Source organism: Oryctolagus cuniculus, chromosome 12 (genome assembly GCF_964237555.1).
Source record: "Oryctolagus cuniculus chromosome 12, mOryCun1.1, whole genome shotgun sequence".
In the NCBI taxonomy this organism is placed as follows: Eukaryota; Metazoa; Chordata; class Mammalia; order Lagomorpha; family Leporidae; genus Oryctolagus; species Oryctolagus cuniculus.
In genome coordinates, this window is record NC_091443.1 from 108,292,201 (window position 1) to 108,309,981 (window position 17,781).

At 64.0% G+C, this 17,781-nt stretch overlaps 1 protein-coding gene across 2 annotated transcripts; it reads right to left on the reverse strand.

Annotated features, from left to right (window-relative positions):
- Window positions 1–13,521: 13,521 nt before the first annotated feature.
- CIMAP1C (ciliary microtubule associated protein 1C) lies at window positions 13,522–17,089 on the reverse strand. 2 transcript variants are annotated; one of them, XM_008249195.3, is made up of 4 exons: window positions 16,788–17,089; window positions 15,858–15,968; window positions 14,962–15,075; window positions 13,522–14,139 (listed from the first exon to the last, which is right to left on the reverse strand). In XM_008249195.3, exons 1-4 carry the CDS (start codon window positions 16,897–16,899, stop codon window positions 13,658–13,660), a joined length of 819 nt encoding a protein of 272 aa, XP_008247417.3. In that variant the 5' UTR covers window positions 16,900–17,089; the 3' UTR covers window positions 13,522–13,657. The 2 variants fall into 2 exon arrangements, with proteins under 2 accessions (XP_008247417.3, XP_069909499.1); XM_070053398.1 differs by lacking the exon at window positions 14,962–15,075.
- Window positions 17,090–17,781: the final 692 nt, after the last annotated feature.

Consider the following 17,781-nt stretch of genomic DNA (forward strand, 5'->3'; position numbering starts at 1 on the left):
GTCCCTGGCCCCCGGTCGGTGTCGCCATCTCTGAGGTCGCCGTGTGAAGGGCAGGAGGTGGTGATCGCTGGCCTGGTGGGTGCCAGAGTCGGCCCCTGGGCAGCGTGGGAGTCGGCGTGAGTTCATCACCAGAGCCACACACGTCCCTCACTGCCCTCGGCCCTGCCGCTGCCACCAGGCCAGAGCTCTGAGGGGTCGGAGCGGCCACCGCAGACTCCTGCTGCACCCCTGCTGGTTTGCCGTCCGCCAGCTCCAGGAAGGCAGGCAGCTGAAGGTCCCACTGCCTGGGCCTGGGCCTGGGGCCTGGGACGGACGCCGGAGCTGCCCGAATGCTGCTGTGGTCAGACCATTCACCACAAAAACAACAAGTCAACAACCAATCCAAAAAAAAAAAAAAACCAAACCCACGGCTGCTTGAGAGGAAAACGGATTCAGGGGGCAGGGTCCTTCCAGTGAATGTGGCGGCACCCCAGACGCGTGGCTGTGGTGACAGCCCCCCCCCCCGTTTTCCTGCAGACTTCCGGTGCTTTCTCCTTGTAGGCTCCTGGCCTCTGCAAGTGGGGGAGGCCTTGGAAGAGCCCTGGCTGACGATGTGTCAGCAAAAGCACTCAGGGTCACCTTGGGCAGGGACATCGGAGAGCAGGTGCACAGTACTCATCCTCCCCCCGCCCCCATCAAAGCACACCCAAGAACTGAGGGTGGAGAGGGCAAGGTCACTGTGCCAGGTGCCGGGGTCCCCAGGGGCAGGGCAGAGCCTTCCATCGAGCTGCCCTGGCAGAGAAATAAACCGTGAGGTCAAGCCACTGACAGTGGGGGGGGGGGGGTGCCTTGTCACTGACGTCTAACACCTGAGACAGAACAAAAAATCCGTGCATTCCACATGCATGGTCTCAACCAAACATGGGTGGAAAGTATTTCTTTAAAAAAAAAACTATACGTGCCGGCACCGTGGCTCACTAGACTAACCCTCCACCTTGTGGCGCCGGCACACCGGGTTCTAGTCCCGGTCGGGGCGCCGGATTCTGTCCCGGTTGCCCCTCTTCCAGGCCAGCTCTCTGCTGTGGCCCGGGAGTGCAGTGGAGGATGGCCCAAGTGCTTGGGCCCTGCACCCCATGGGAGACCAGGAGAAGCACTTGGCTCCTGCCATCGGATCAGCGCGGTGCGCCGGCTGCAGCGCACCAGCCACGGCGCGCCAGCCGCGGCGGCCATTGGAGGGTGAACCAACGGCAAAGGAAGACCTTTCTCTCTGTCTCTCTCTCTCACTGTCCACTCTGCCTGTCAAAAAAAAAAAAAAAAAAAAAAAACAAAACTGTACGCATCTTGAACATAGACACACTTTTTCCTGGTCATTGTTTCCTAAACAATATAGAAAATGTGTTACTGACTTTTCAAAAGGCCAGGGTTGGGGTGGGACCAGGATAATACTTCACAGTGATGCAACCCTTGGATTCAGGTGGGAGGGACGCGTGTGCGCGAGGGTGGGGGTGTGAGCCCCCGAATCGTCCACCCCCGTTTCACAAAGGCAGAGAGCTGCGGAGGTCTTGGGGTTTCGGCTCCCACTGCCTGCTGGAGCACCCGCAGGAAACGGGACCGTCAGTCAAAGGGCATCCAAGGGGAGGCTCCGCCCGGGCACGCGCTCACCGATCGCTGCAGGAAGAGACGGGCGGCAGGGCCACGAGAGGTTCTCCTGCAATGGCCCCGGACAGAAAGCTGACCCCGCCCATCCCGTTCTCTGTGGTCAGAGGCAAGAGGTCCTGCCGCAGTCGCCGGTGGGCACTGTAGTGTCCGCTTCACTCTCGACTCTGTTCCCTTACAAGTCCCCAGTCTGGCAGCCTGGACCCCGGGCCTCTGCACGCCCCACTCACCCCGGCCCCTCCCTTCAAGAGCACCAGGGGACGCTGAGCCCCGATCCTCATCCCTGCCCACAGCAGGAGGAGTGTGGCAGAGGGGACACACCCCACCCACCTGCACGCCGGCTGCTCCCAGCACCCCAGGTGCCACCCAGGAACTGGGACAGTGACCTTCAGTGACCAAGCCCTACTGTGTCTCCAGCCACTCCTCCCCACCTCCAACCTCTGCTCCACCTGACCTCCATCAGCCTGCCTGCGCTCCCACATTTGCTGCCACGCAGGTGCATGGTCCCTGCCCACAGGGATTGGTCCTCTGAGCTGTCAGTCTCTTCTGGTTGACCCTGCTCTTCTGGGGAGTACATGAGGGAGTGGCCAAGTCCAGAGTGCCCCACTGCTCTGCCTGACCTCTGGCGGTCATGCCCGAGTCTCAGCCTCTCCTGGCTGCCCCAGACGCTTGGACGCTCTATCCATTTGGAGCGTGTTTTACACCTGTTGGCTCCACGGAGGCTCAGAGGGACAGGGGCTTGCGCTGGGTGCCGCACCCCTCCCGCTGTACCAGGAAGGGAAACCGGGCTCCCTGGACAGCACTCGCTCCCTGGACAGCACCAGGCCAGGGGCGAGGCGCGGGGGGTGGGGGTCGGCCTCCCGAGTTGCAGCTCTGAGCAGTAGGGTCAGATGGGCTTCCTGGAGGAGCAGGACACATGTGAGGGGTCCTCAAGGTTGGGAGGTTTGGGTGGGCTGAGGGGTAGGGCCAGGAACAGGGCAGGTTCAGATAAAGGAGGGGGCAGCGGGAGTCAGGTCAAAGCCTTGGGCTGAGCACCCACTGCGGCCCTCCCCCAGCCCACCCAGGACAGAGCCACATGGGGGGGTGGGAGCTCTGTCCTCCCCCAGCTCCCACACCAGGGCCCTCACGTCTCGGCTGTGTCCCCCCGCAGCCGGCACCTGCCCAGCCCCGTCCACCTCTGGGTTGCCGGGTTCCAGCAGGCCGCAGCCGCCAGCCCGAGCTATTTTTAGAGAGCTCTACTCCGGCTGAGCTGGCTCAAGAGTGCCGGCCTGGCCCAGCCCCTGCTCTTCTCGGCTTTTAGCTCTCGCAGGGAGCGATTCTCGCACCCAGCACGCTCCGATTACCAGGGTGACCTGAGCAGCTGCTGCCAGTCTCCTCGTCAGCTGAGCCCACAGAGGAGGCTGCAGGCCACGCCCTCCCTCCGCCTCCCGGCCACTCCGGCGCCCATCACGGGAGCGGGGTGGGGTGGGGTCGCCTCTCATGGACTTCACTGACTCAATCCACATAACAAGCCCGGTGCGCCCCGTCTAGCAGCGAGCATCCCAGAGCCAGCTGGGCCCCCTGCCCCCGCCCTTGGCACGAGGACCAGCCCCTGGAGCCAAGTGCACAGGCACAAATCACCCTAGGGAGGAGGAGCTGGTGGGTAAGGGATCGCACTCTCCTTGACAGGGGTCAGAAATGCACCTGTTTCCGGAGGCCCAGCAGGTGCGGGGCGGGGGGGCGGCTCAGGCTCCGGGCTCTGCGTGTGAACGCTCGTGCCAGGCTTGAATGCCAGGGAGAACACGTGCACGCTGGGCTGATAGCCGGCTCGGGCTCCAGGGAAGCTTAAAAGTCAGCTTTTGTGGTGCAATCTCCAGGTTTCCAGTGTTGCCAGACAGAAACGCTGATGTGTGACTTCAACAAAACACACCCAGGAAGCACAGGGGGCCCAGCAGAGACGGGGCAGGCGTCCAGGACAGGGTCCGGGGTTCCAACACCCGCTGTGTCCTGTACCATGTTGGGGGTGGGGGTGGACAACCCTGAGGACCCCCAGTCTCAAAAGCCAGGGCTCCGCTGGACCATCCTGTCTGGCACCTTCCAAACCTGGCTCCCCTGCCTGGAGCTGTTCTCAGATGTTCTTTATCCACGGACAAGGCCCTGTGGGCTCTCGGGGTTAAACCAGGAACCAAGCCTTCTCACTCCAGACTCCCTGGAGTCTTCCCGCGGAGCACAGCACAGGTGCGGGGCGGAGCTCACAGCGATGGGCACGCAGAGGAAGCCGCCGCCTGCAGCACCGGCATCCCACAGGAGCACCGGGTCGAGTCCTGGCTGCTCCACTTCCCACCCAGCTAATGCGCCTGGGAAAGCAGTGGAAGATGTTCCAAGCGCTTGGGCCCCTGTACCCATAGTGCAGACCAAGGTGGAGCTCCTGGCTCCTGGCCTTGGCCTGGCCCAGCCTCAGCCATTGCACCAATTGGGGAGTGAACCAGCGGATGCAAGATCTCTCTTCCTCTCTCTATCTCTACCTTTCAAATAAATGATGAAAAAAAAAAAAAACTTATTCCATGCTGAGCCCACTTTCTTTTTTAAAAAATATTTATTTTTACTTGAAAGAGAGTTACACAGAGAAGAAAAGGAGAGGCAGAGAGAGAGAGAGGTCTTCCATCCGCTGGTTCACTCCCCAATTGGCTGCAACGGCCGGAGCCATGCCCATCTGAAGCCAGGAGCCAGGACTTCTTCCTGGTCTCCCAAGCGGGTGCAGGGACCCAAGGACTTGGGCCATCTTCCACTGCTTTCCCAGGCCACAGCAGAAAGCTGGACTGGAAGAGGAGCAGCCGCGACGCAAACCGGTGCCCATATGGGATGCCGGCACTGCAGGCAGCAGCTTTACCCGCTACGCCACAGCGCCGGCCCTGCGGAGCCCACTTTCAAGGTTTACCTGTTGTCTCTGGTGACACAGCACTGTGGTTCTGGAAGGTTCTGGATGGAGGGGAGCCCGACAAAGGAGAAGCAGGACTGAGGGGTTGTCTGAGGCGGACATTAGAGTGGTCAGTTTCGGGTCAGAGGGCGTGTGGGCTGGTGGTTACAGCACGGAGGTGATGGCGGTGGTTGGGGGTGGGGGGTGGGGGCTCTGCTGCTGCCCAGGGGTGGGGCAGAGCCTGGCCTGAGGCAGGGCCTTGGCTGGTCTTCCTTTTTGTTTGGGAGACAGAGGGAAGTCTCAGCTAGTGGTTCACTCCCCCCAGACGCCCACCCCCTGGAGCACTTCAGAAGTGACGGGGAGGCTCCAGTGGGGTGTGGAGGGAGGAAGAGGGAAGGTGGAGACCAGGGAGGGCTACAGAGCCCAGGGAGGGGGGAGGGCTCCGCACCCAGGCTGGGGATTGGCCCCCTCCGCGTCCCCACGGCCATCTCCTCAGGGAGCCCAGCTCAAAGCAAACTTCAGCTACCTGGGGTTCCCATGGCAACCGTGGGAGCGAGGCGGCCGCGCACCTGGGCGGGCAGAGCCCGAGAAGTGGGTCAGGGGCGGCCCCGCCGGCCTGAGCAGTGAGTGCCCTGCAGGCTTCAGGGGCTCAGAACCTTGCCCTGGGCATCTGTGCAGAGGGGCCAAGCAGCCGGGAGGGTGAGTGTGGGGCTGCGGCCAGCAGAAACATGGCGGGCAAACAAGCCCAGGATGTCCACCCCGCCAGGGCCCGGCACAGGAGGCAGGAACCCGGCCAGGCAAGAGCTCGGTGGCGGCACCCGGAATGCCGGTCTTCTCGGTGTTTCTCACCTTCAGCGTCAGCGTGGGAGGAGCCAGTCGGGGCACGCTGGCTGTGGGGCCGCCCTGTGTGTGCCCTGAGCCCGGGCCACTCCTGGCAGGAGGGGCCTGGGGCCCGGGCAAGCATGGGAGAGGCCCTGATGACATTGGTGGAAGTGGGCAAGAGGAGGAAGGGTCCCAGGCCTGGCCACAGGCTGCCCCCACTATGTGCCACATGCCCCCACCCCAGTACCCAAGGAGCTGTTCCTCTGGCTAAGAGGGGCCCACACCTCCCACCGCAGCTGTCGGCCTCAAAGCCAGTGTCACCAATGGAGGGCCTGCCCTGTACCTGTACCTGTGACCACGCAGTGACCAGTGCCACCAGAGGAGGGCTGCCCTGTACCTGTGACCACACAGTGACCAGTGCCACCAGAGGAGGGGCTGCCCTGTACCTGTGACCACACAGTGACCAGTGCCACCAGAGGAGGGCCTGCCCCTGTACCTGTGACCACGCAGTGACCAGTGCCACCAGAGGAGGGCCTGCCCCTGTACCTGTACCTGTGACCACGCAGTGACCAGTGCCACCAGAGGAGGGCCTCCCCCTGTACCTGTGACCACGCAGTGACCAGTGCCACCAGAGGAGGGCCTGCCCCTGTACCTGTGACCACGCAGTGCTGGGAAATGGATATTCACACGGCACCGACACTCAGGGCTGCGTCTGGAACCCCGGGCTCCCGGGGGCCCAGCGCCTCACACCCCACCCCCATCTGCCTGACCCTGAGACCCTGCCTCCCTCCCAGCCCAGGGCCCCGCTCACAGGGGTGGGGGGACCCCGGGAAGGTCACACAGCAGCATCCCCAGCCCCCTCGCATGGGTGGCAGCTCTGGCCTCTGCGTCTCCCCACGGCCTAGCCGCTGTCCTCTCTTCCTGCAGAGAGACAGACGCTCCCCCGGCTTCACTCCCCAGAAGCCTGCAAAGGCCAGAGCCAGGAGCTCAGTCCCGATCTCCCACGTGGGTTGGCAGGAGCCGTCGCTGCCTCCTCGGGGGCCTGAGTCAGCAGGGAGCCAGGGCTGGGAACCAGTTCCCGGGCACCCCAGTGGGGATGCAGGCATCTGAAACTGGTTCCCTTGTGCGTGTCCCGGGTGCGTCTGGCCCTCTCACACCCTCCCCTGCCTCTCTCCTCGCGGGCCCCAGGGCTCGCTCCCACCCAGCGCCTCCTCCCTCCTCTCCTGGCCCACCTCCCTCTCTCCCCCAGGACTCTTCCTTGTCTCCCCGACTTTGCCCTTGGGCTGAGGTCACGGTACAATTGGGGAACTGTCCTGGGGTCCAGGAGGGGCCGGGGTCAGTGAAGGGAGAGGTCCCACTGCCCCTGAGGGCAGCGGGGCGGGGCAGGTACAGGCGGCCGGGTCCCCATCACCCACTGTGCCTGGAGATTCCTGCGTCAGCCCTTGAGCTTGATGGACCTCCTGGTTTAGGTCCCTGGGGGCCCCCCTGCATCTACTCCCCTCCCTCCCTCCCTGCCTCCCCTTCTCCCTCTGCCAGGGATGATAAGAATTAATTAAATGTGTCCTCAGCTCCCGTCTCCTCTCTTCCCCCAAGGGATTAAGCACCCCCTGCGCTTCAAGCCTTGGTCGATTCCAAGGGAAAAATAACCCGTGTATGCCGTGTGTGCACAACACGCGTGCGTATGCCCAGCGCCCCGGGGTGCACCCTGTGTCTCCGCGTGCTTCTCCGGGTGCCATCTGCAGGCGTCTGCAGGCGTGCACATCCAGGCACACCCCTGCGTGTCTGTGTGACTGCATGATGCGTGTTTGGGGCATATGTGTGACTCCGTGTACTCCACCTCGGCATGTGCACAGAGCGTGTCGGGGATACACGTGTTACCGTGCGTGCCTGGGCATTGCGTGTGCACCTGTGCGTGTCCGTGTGCAGGAGCGGGGCTGTGTGTGGGTGCAATGCACGTGCAGTGCTGGCCACCTGCACACACACCCCCTCCCTCTGGCCCTGGAGCTGGCAGCTTTGCCGTGTCTCTGGGGCAGTGCCAGGAGCCTGCAGGTGGAAGGCGGTGGTGCCGGCGAGGGTGCTGGCTAATGAGGCCGCCTTCCCCGGCAGCCGGGGAGCCTCACCATTGCCTGGGTGAGGAACTCCCCGGGGAGGGCTGCTGCCAGAGTTCTGCTCGCTCCCCGGGGACCTCCGCTCTCCGCTTCCTCCCAGGCCTGAGCTGCAGGAGCCATGAGCACCAAGAGGAAGGACAGACGGAGCCAGGGGCCGGAACCCCAACCCAGCAGACACCCAGGGGGCCCGCCTGACAGCCTGTGCCAGGAAGCCCCGCCCGGCCAGTCCATGAAGCCCCCAGTGCACCCTGGGGCAGGCGGCCCTGCACACGCTGAGCCCAGGAGTGCTGCCAATCCCAGCACTGTGTGACCTTAGGCAAGTTCCTGCACCTCTCTGGGCCTTGGCTTGCCTGTCTGTAAAATAGGCCGCACGTCTTAGAGGTGGCGCATGCGCCACTGGTGAGGCCAGGAGGGGATGGGGGTGTGGAGGTGAGCAGCCGTGTTTACCAGGCGCTGCTTCTCATGTAAGCGCAGCTTCACGTGTGTGCATTCGCCGCTGTGTATGTAGGCATATATGTGCACGCATGTGTACGGGAGAACTTCCAAAAGTTTGCAGAAAATGGAATTAAATGATCATTTTATTTTGGTGCAAAACAATTTTGAAATCCATGCCTAATTTTCTCATAAGATACTCATTTTCTCGTAACATATTCATTTTCAATGAACTTTTGGGAGACCTCACATATGCATGCTTCCAACATTATTCTGTACCAGGGCCAGCGCTGTGGCACAGTGGGCAAAGCTGCCGCCTGCAGCGCCGGCATCCCAAATGAGCACCAGTTCCTGTCCCGGCTGCTCCACTTCCGGTCCAGCTCCCTGCTGATGCACCTGGGAAAGCAGTGGAAGATGGACCAAGTGCTTGGGCCCCTGCACCCACGTGGGAGACCCGGAAGAAGCTCCTGGCTCCTGGCTTCTGCCTGGCCCAGCCCCGACTGTTGCGGGTATCTGGGGAGTGAATCTGTGGATGGAAGACCTCTCTCTCTCTCCCTCCCTCTCTCTCTGTCTGTCTCCCTCTCTCTGACTCTGACTTTCAAATAAATAATCTTTTAAAAATTATTTTGTGCCAAAACAAACTAATTTTCTAGCTTCATTAACTGCCAAGGTCCCTGCCCACAAGCCCTCTGGAGCAGTAATGCCCGTGTCTGCCCACTGCCCACTGCCGCCCAGATGCCCATCAGGGACACCAGGTGCCTGTCAGCCTCTCAAGGGTGCTCCGAGGTCCCAGTGAGAGACTCAGGGGCATCCACGGACATAGCTGGGCCCTGGTGGGTGCTCCCTAGGCAGCCAAGATGGTCCTTGGCCGTCCCTGATTTGGGGGAGGAAGGGGGACAATTCAGGGCAAGTAGGGCAGGAGCTACAAGGAGAGGCCTGGGTGGGGCTGCTGGGCAGGTGTGAGGCCACTTCCTCCTGGGGGAGAGGGGAAGACTCCCTGGAGGCGGTGGCTCCATGTCTCTTGTTCTTGAGTGAGCCCCCGCCCAAGCCTGGGTGCATGACCTAGGGTCAAGCCCCTCTCCTCCCTGGGCATCTGCAGTGGGGCGGTGGAAGAACAGACAGCACTCCCTAGAGGGGCCGCAGCTCTGACCCCTGCGCTCGGGGACTCACCCGAAGCTCTCCCAGCCCCAGCCCTGCAGTACCCAATCCTGCCACTGGGCGGCAACAAGGAGCCAAACAGGAGTTAGCCCCTTCCAGCTGCGAGGCCGGGGCCTCCCCGGACCCCTCCCCAGCTACCAGCCGGCTCTCCAGGGAACCAGAGCAGCCAGCGTCCTGCCCACTTCTCAGATGGGGACGCCTAAGCCCCTGACTTCCAGGAGGTCACACAACCAGGCCTGGCAGAGCCAAGTCCCCAGTGCTGCCTCCCTGCCACTGTGCCCACGGGGAGGATTCGGGAGAGCCGGGTGGCGGTCAACGGCCCCTCGCCCCCGCTGTGCATCCCTGGGCACCACACACGCCTGCTCTGAGCTGCGGCTGGTGCCAGGGCCTGGCAGGGGGCGAACACGGAGCCGAAGCCACTGCTGTGTTCCCGGCAGACCTGCACCCGGGAGAGCAGAGACAAGGGGACCTCAGCAGCCCCTGGTGCAGGCTGGGGCATGAGGGAGGCAGAGCCATGCCTGGCACTGGCACCAGCCCTGCCTTCTCCACCGTGTGCCGGTGCCCACACCTCCAGCCGGACCCTGAGGTCGCGGCCCCTGCCCCACTTCTGTCCCCCTCTCCCACTGTGCCCCCGCTGCACCACACGCTGTTTACGAGAACCTAGCGACCATTTTTATTTCTCTCTTTTGTCTCCCTCCGTCCAATCTCCCAGGCAGAGACGGCAGCTCTGCAAGAGGAAAAAGCACACAAAGGACAGTGGGTGCCCGCCGTGGGCCCCCCCACGCAGAAGCACCCATGGCCACGCGTGCACGTGCACACACACACACACACCTCCCCTGGCTGGCGCCCCCAAGAATGCTGTTGTTATTTGGGAAGTAATTGAAAATGTCGATCTCCATTCTAAAGGATAAACAGGGCAGAGGGATGCGGGGAGCGAGAGCGAGAGCGAGAGTGAGAGAGAGAGAGAGGAACCAGAGGCTAGACACCCACGGGAGAAGGACGCAGAGAGCCGGGGAGAGAGACAGAGGGGCAGCTGTCCACCCCCAGGGCCAGGAGCTGTGGCCTCCCCCCAGCCTGCCCCCAGCACCCTCCCCTGCAATGGCGGGGCAGCAGCTGCTGTCCCAGCCCCTGGGGTGGGCACCTCGTGCCGGGAGCAGTGTCCATGTGGGTGACATTCGGCTCACCAGAGGTGTGCACCCCAGCGGGAGGGCCGGGAGCCGCCCCCTTCCCCCCACTGCCCCCTCTGAGTGTGTGCATGTGTGTGTGTGCGTATGCACGTGTGTGTGGTGTTCTCATGGTTTGGATGCCTGACCGCAGTGGGGGAGGGGCTGCCTGAGCCTGGGTGTGCAGGGGTGGGTGCATAGGTGATGCGGGGCATGGCGCAGGGTAAGGTGTGCGGTGGGTTGTGCCGTGAGTCCCGTGTGCGTGTGCAGGGCTGGGATCGGGGGTGAACGTGTGGAGTAACATGTGACATCTGCCTCTGTCTGTGTGTCTTGGAGCCCTGTCCCCTTCCCAGAGGTCTGTGTGTGCTGCCTCCTGGCGCTGCTCAGAGCCCAGGGCCACCGCAGCCCCAGCTCCTAGGGCAGTGACTGTCCCCTTTGGGGTCTCCCCAGCCCCCATCCAGGGTCTGGGAGGGGCACGTGTCTACAGCTCCACCAGCAGGCCCTGCTGGGGTGATTCAACATGGGGGCCTCCTGCCAACCCCAGAGAGAAGGGCCCCGTCAGGCCTTGAACCTCGCCCACCCCCGGGGGCTGCTCCTCCCATCCCCCGGGGGCTGCTCCTCCCGCCCAGCCACCCTCTGAAGCCGCAGAGGCCGGTCTCCAGGGGAGGACCCTCTCCCCAGACCTCTGCGGCAGCCAGAGCCCGGCCGAGGGCAGGAGCTCGGGAAACCGGTGCTGACGCAGAGGTCAGGGCTGAGCGCCTGGCAGCACAGGTCCACCTGCAAGGCTCAGCCAGGGGCCTCCTGCGAGGTCAAGGCCCAGCCAGGCCTGCATGGCCCCACTGGCCTGACCTTTCGCAGGCCACCTCCTGGGGTCACCACCAGAGTCGGGGAATCCCAAAGGGAATGAATCTGTCACCCTGGGGGCCTCGCTCATCTTCACCCCCAAACCTCTTTCTGAAGCCTCCATCCTCCTCCTGTCCCTGACCCTGGTCCACACTGAGCCCTGACCCTGGTCCACACTGGGCCTTGACCCTGGTCCACACTGAGCCCTGACCCTGGTCCACACTGGGCCTTGACCCTCGTCACACACTGAGCCCTGACCCTGGTCCACACTGAGCCCTGACCCTGGTCCCACACTGAGCCCTGACCCTGGTCCCACACTGAGCCCTGATCCCGGTCCACAATGAGCCCTGATCCTGGTCACACCCTGAGCCCTGACCCTGGTCCCACACTGAGCCCTCACCCTGGTCCACACTGAGCCCTCACCCTGGTCCCACACTGAGCCCTGATCCCGGTCCACACTGAGCCCTGATCCTGGTCACACCCTGAGCCCTGACCCTGGTCCCACACTGAGCCCTGACCCTGGTCCCACACTGAGCCCTGACCCTGGTCCACACTGAGCCCTGACCATGGCCCCACACTGAGCCCTGACCCTGGTCCACACTGAGCCCTGACCCTGGTCCCACACTGAGCCCTGACCCTGGTCCCACACTGAGCCCTGACCATGGCCCCACACTGAGCCCTGACCCTGGTCCCACCCTGAGCCCTGACCCTGACTACACACTGAGCCCTGACCCTGGTCCCACCCTGAGCCCTGACCCTGACTACACACTGAGCCCTGACCCTGGCCCCACACTGAACCCTGGTCCTGGTCACACACTAGCCTGAACCCTTGCTTAGAAAGAGGCTATTAATTTGTCACATGACCAAGTTACTCCCAGGTCTGGGCCTTGGTCTCCCAGCTGTTTCAGTGAGGGTGGCCTGGGCCAGGCGCCGCCTCAGGAAGCCCCTAGTTGGTGGCTGGCCTGCATCTCCTGCCCAGCGACACAGGGAAGCATCGGCAGCTGCCACCTGTCAGCCCCACCCCCACCTGCCACTAGCTGCCCAAGCATCACTAATTTTTGCAGCTGCCGTGATAAATGGCGTTGTCGGCAAAATGACATCTTTCTAATCTACTGCAAGACAGATGGGTCCCAGGCTCTGGGGCGCTCTCCGGAGCCTGCCCAGACCGGCGGTGCTGGGCAGTGGGGAGGCAGGGCTGGGGAGGACGGGCCAGGGGCAGGGACAGCTCCTGTGGGGTCTCTACAACCTCATTTGTTGTAATATTCCAGAGATCCGCTCCGCTCCTCTCTGCCCGGAGCTAGGTCGTTGTCAGTTCCAAGCTGGCGACCGCCCAGGCCGCCGAGCCTGGACAGTGGGCACGGGCCCTGGGCTGGTCCTTGCCTCCTGCCCTGTCTCCCTCTGCTCGGGGGCTGCCTGAGTCGTGGCGCCTGGGGCTCCTGCTCGCCGGGACCCTTCCCCCAGCGGACCCCACCCTCCCTGCCACCCTCCGAGCCATCCTCAGCTTCCTCCTGGCCGTGTCTCACGCTGGCCTCAGGCGGCTGGATGAGGCAGGACCACCCCCCACCCCCGCCGTCTCCCTGTGGACAGCACAGAGGGCACCAGGGAGTGGGGGGAGCTGGGGAGCCGGATGCCAAGAGTGACAGAAAGACAAAGCCCTGTTCCAGAGACCCCAGCCCCCAAGCCACCAACAAAGAGGCTGGCTCCCGTTGCCCAGTAGCAGGAGGCTAGAGCGGGTGGGGGCTGGTGGGCGCAGGCTTGGGCTTCACATCCGAGGCAACACTGCCCCCTCCTGGCTGGTTCAGGCTCTTCCTCTGATGAGCACTGCCAGGCCAGGCTCTAGGAACGAGGGACAGTGACAGGCAGAGGGCCCCTCCTGGCTGGCTGAGGGCTGTGCATCCCGGCCACTCTGCTCTCACTGTATCCCATCTGTGGGCAGAGCCCCAGGCTTCTCCTAAAGGTGGCCCCGTCTGGTCCTGAGAGTCACCCCCACCCCCCACACTGGCTCCAGCCCCTGTCCCTGCAGCCTTGGGGCCCTTGCAGCTTCCACACCCACCTTTGCCCCCCCCACAAACACTATCCCCTCTGCTCTTGGGCCCCCTGCATCCCCGACCAGAACAACCTCCTGCCACACCCCAACGTGGCTGCTCCTCTCTTGGGTGCTGGCCGCTGCACGGTTCTGGAACTGGGGGGCACAGGAGCCTCTTCTGAGCCTGCTCCCCTTTGCTGTCCAAAGGGCGACCCTGGGGCCTGGAGTTGTGCAGGCCACGCAGCCTACGCTGGCAGAGTTAGGACGGGCACTCGGCACTCCGGAGCCCCGGCCCAGGGCTCCCTGAATGTCACACAATGCTTCCCGGGGGTGATCCAGGATGGGCCCTGCTCCCCAAAATCAGAGACCTCTCCCCCCACCCCCGTCTCCTGGCGTGCACCCAGAGCAGGGCCCCAATGAAGCAGAGCGAGTGTTTGCACAAAATGCAAGAAAATATTTATCTAACACCTTCTGTGTGCTGGCCACGCAGCAGGGACCAGCCCTGCTCTGTGGCTCAGTCGAGTGTAGAAAAATAAGCTCTAGGGGGCAGGGAGGGACTGGATAGCGGGTGGCCTCAGTCGCGGATGTGCACCACTAGGGGGCACAGGTGGGCCGAGTGCCGCACGCCCATGCTGTAGGCCGGCGTGCGGGGCTTGTGCACCGTCACCTGCTGCACCTCGTGGGAGCCGGGGCCCGGCCGGGACGTGTGGTCCAGCGGGTAGGCGAAGCGCCCAGCCATGCTGTAGACGGGGCTGCGCTTCTGGTAGGTGGACGGCTCCGGCCGGGCGTGCACAGCGGGCCCAGGGCCTCCCGCCACATCCTCCTTGTAGAACCAGTTCTTGTCCAGGGCGGCCAGGCTGTAGCAGGGTGCAGCCCGGTACACGGGGGTGTGGGGCCCCAGCGAGAGGGGCAGCTGGTACCGGTTGGGAGCCGGGTTGGGGTCCATCACTCGGTACGGGCACCGCTGGCCGAAAGCATACTGAGGAGCCCTGCGTTCCCCCAGCGGGGGGCCCTGGTCACGCTGATAGTGGCAAGGCGCCGGGGTGGGGCTCAAGCCTGCAAGTGAGCAAAGGGAGGGAGGGTCTTAGGGGAGGGGCCCATGGTGGTGGGGGGGGGCAGAGGGGGCTGGCCAGGGAGGGAGCTGAGGGCTTGGCTGGCCCTGTGTGATTGCAGTGCGTGGCCTCAGAGGCTGACCGTGGGTTAGAGGGTCGCTTAGGGCATCCTGACTTCCTGATTTTGCTGCTGTGGTCAACCCACAAGTGGGGGGTGGGGCGGTGGCCGGCGGGGCCAGCTGCTGCTAGGGACGCCCACATCCCACATCCAAGCACCAGGGACTGAGTCTCACCTCTGCTTCTGACCCAGCTCCCTGCTAGTGCACCTGGGAAAGCAGCGGAAGATGGCCCAAGTCGCTGGGTCCCTGCCACCCATGTGGGAGACCCGGATGGAGTCCCTGGCTCCTGGCTTTGGCCTGGACTAGTTATTGCAGGCTTTTGGGGAGTGAACCAGCAGATGGAAGATCTCTCTCTCCCTGTCTCTGTCACTCTTCCATGCAAATAAATAAATCTTTTGAAAAGTACAAATCAAGCCTGTCAGTGCCACCTGAGCGTCACCCTGGGCTGCCAGCACCCTGACGTTGTCCCTCTGACAGCACCAAAAACACCCAGAGGCACCTGCGGAGTGTATTCATCGAGGAGACAGCGCAGGAGGGGGGACGTGAGCCCGGCGCCGGCTTCGGGACACTGATGGCAGCATCGCAGCCTTGGCGTCTGGAGGTGACACTGCAGGGCGAGGCCAGCACCCACGGGGACGCCGGACCCTGCTCAGGACCGAGGGAGGCCCCCGTCCCAGCATCCCCCCCACCCCCCAGCCCCATCTTACGCAGGTTGCAGATACGCCCCGCCATGGGGACCTGCGGGCAGCTGGACATTCCAAACCGAGTTATACTGGGATCCAAGGAATAGCTGGGCCCAGGGCTGCACCCGTCCATGACCCCTGCAGGGCAGCCCGGGAGAGGCCGCGTCAGCTCCGGCGAAGCTCCCCACCACCACCCCCTGCCAGGAGCAAGGGCTCCCTCAGGTCCCCCCGGCTCCTGGGGGCTTGGGACCTCTGATTCCCTCGTCTGGGAGACGGGACTTTTAACCCAATCCACCCTCCCCAGGACTTGTGCAGAGGAGACAAAGTGACAGCTGTGGCAGCTCGCTCAATACCCCACCCACAGGGCCTCGTGCCAGGGGGAGTGACAGCCACCGTGGCCATGGCCAGTACTGAGACGGGGCCCGGCCAGGGCCAGGGGGCTCCCACACCGAGGGGCGCACATCTCTCCATGGCGGCCACCTCCACCGCAGACCCCAGATGCATACACCTTGCCCCTGCTCAGCCTCTGTTCCTGCTGGCCCTGGCCTGTGGCCCAGTCCTGCCATGGCCCTCTGCTCTCGCGCTCCCAGGGACTTCTGGGCCACCCGGGAAGCTCCAGGAGCCACAGTCCCCACCACGTCCCTGCCCCACTGCCCAGCCACTGGGCACACAGCCAGGGTGGAAGTCCAGCTGGAAAGCAGACCCTGCCCCGTGTCCAGGGCCCCTTGGGAGACCTGGCTCCAGTGGGGTGCGGGGTTGGGGGGTCCCGCTGAATGGCCTGTACAGGGAGCGAACCCCCCTCCCTGCACAGCCTGCTGGCTTCCTTCTGGACCCAGGGGCCCAGCTGAGTGTCCCCGCCAGGGCCCGGCCTCTCCCTGCCCCACACCCTCCCAGGGATGCCGGTGGCCGAGGGCACTCACGCTTCTCCGAGTGCCGGGTGTGCAGCGTGTATGCTGGCTCTCGGAACATGGAGGCGTCGTGGTCCAGGTAGCCCGTGCAGGACGGCCGCAGGTACTGGGCAGGCCCTGGGCCTGGGAGGACGGACAGGGGCAGCCCTCAGCCTGGGCACATGGGAGCAGGGTCCCGGCTCCTGCTGACATCACTGGGCCACAGAGCCCAGGGCCCACGGGCAGGGGAAGCAGGGTGCCCAGGCCAGCTGCCGCTCCCCGGGGACGGAGGAAGGTGGGAGGCACCAGGGAGCATTCGTTTTGCTGCAGCCCCCCCGCTCCCCCATAAGGTGGGCACTCTTTCTCCCAACTTACAGACAGCCCTAGGCTTAGAAATAGCCCACAGGCCCGGCGCTGTGGCGCAGTGGGTTAAGCCATTTCCGAGCCAGCTCCCTGCTACGGTGCCTGGGAAAGCAGCCGAGGATGGCCCAAGTGCTTGGGCCCCTGCACCCACATGGGAGACCTGGAGGAAGCTCCAGGCTCCTGGCTTCAGCCTGGCCCAGCGCTGGCCGTTGTGGCCATTTGGGGAGCAAACCAGCGGATAGAGAATCGCCCTCTGTGTGTGTATGTGTATGTATAACTTTGCCTTTCAAATAAATAAATAAATCTTTTAAAAACAGCTACCATTCTACCCCAAGTTGCACGAACTGGTAATGCCAGAACTCTGAGATAAACAGCCAGCTGGACCCAGGCTTTGATCAGTGCGCTCCAGCCGCTCACCCCATAGTAAGAACTAGTCACAAGTCAGACTGAGAAGTGGAGAAGGTGAAGTGGCCTACAGGCGCCGGTCTTTCTCCAAGCCCGTGCTCCCGCTGTCCCCGTGGGCAGGGATTCCAGGAGGCTCCGAGTGGAGTGTGAAGGGGCCAGGAGGGGCTCCACGCCCTGGGCCAGGCCGGCTCTCACCTTTGATCATGGCCAACACCACGGGGGTCTGCTTCACCCCCAGCCGCGCGGGCGGCGGCGCCTTCTTCTCTGGCTGCTGCGCACAGCTCCCGGCCCCCTTACACGGCTTCATGGCGGAGGCCAGAGAGAGGCCCGCAGCAGGAGCTGAGCAGCAGGGCAGGCGCCGGGGGCGCCGGGGGAGCCCAGGCCCCTCTGCCCGCTCCCCGTGCCCCGCCCCAGGCCCGGCCTCCGGCCTGAGCAGCTGAGGCTGTCTGGGGTGCCGCCAGCGCAGGACCTAGCCGGCGGGAGCTGGGGATGACATCACGGCAGAACTTGGACTGTGAGAGCCACAGTGTTTATTTCCCCAGTTGCCGTGGCGCCTGAGCCGTGGAGCAGGAATTGAGCGGAACCGTGAGCCCAGCTCGCGGGCGCCACCGCCAAGCAGGCTGAATAGGTTAGGGGGTGGGGGTGACGGGACACCTGCTAGCGCCTGGCACCCAATGGGTGCCCAACAGGTCTGCTCTCTCTCCCCAGCCTCCAGACAAGCCCTCCTCCCTGTCAAAGTCTGCTTTCCCCTTGGGAAAGGAGCCAGCCAACTATTTCACACTAAAGTGTGAGTGTCTGACAGCCCCTCCCCAGGCTCCTCCTCCGAGGTGTTATGCCCTTAGCAAAGGGAGGCAGACAGAGGACAGGAGGGAGATGCTGAGGCCAGGGGCCACTTCCTGTGCCTCTGGACAAGAACCCCCCACTGGCAAGAGGAGTAGGGAAAACACCCCGCCGCCCCCTTGAAACGCTGGAGATCTCAGCCCCAAGACCCCAGGGGGGGCCCACCCCTGCCTCCCCCCCCCCCTGCCCTGAGCCACAGCTGGACCTGAGCCACCCCGCAGAGGGTCAAGGGTTGGCCAGAGTCTCCTCTTCCCCCAGCAGCGGGGCTCCCTGCTCACCGCCTCTGGTATCACGGACACCGAGCCAGGCTCTGATCTCACCCCGCCCGGCAGATACGACAGTGACCCGC

Coding starts and splice junctions, on each gene's coding strand:
- CIMAP1C (XM_008249195.3), bottom strand. CDS start 16,899: ATGAAGCCGTGTAAGGGGGCCGGGAGCTGTGCGCAGCAGCCAGAGAAG. Junction 15,076..15,857: donor CACCCGGCACTCGGAGAAGC/GTGAGTGCCCTC, acceptor GCTGCCCTGCAG/GGGTCATGGACGGGTGCAGC. Junction 14,140..14,961: donor GGGGCGTATCTGCAACCTGC/GTAAGATGGGGC, acceptor GCTCACTTGCAG/GCTTGAGCCCCACCCCGGCG.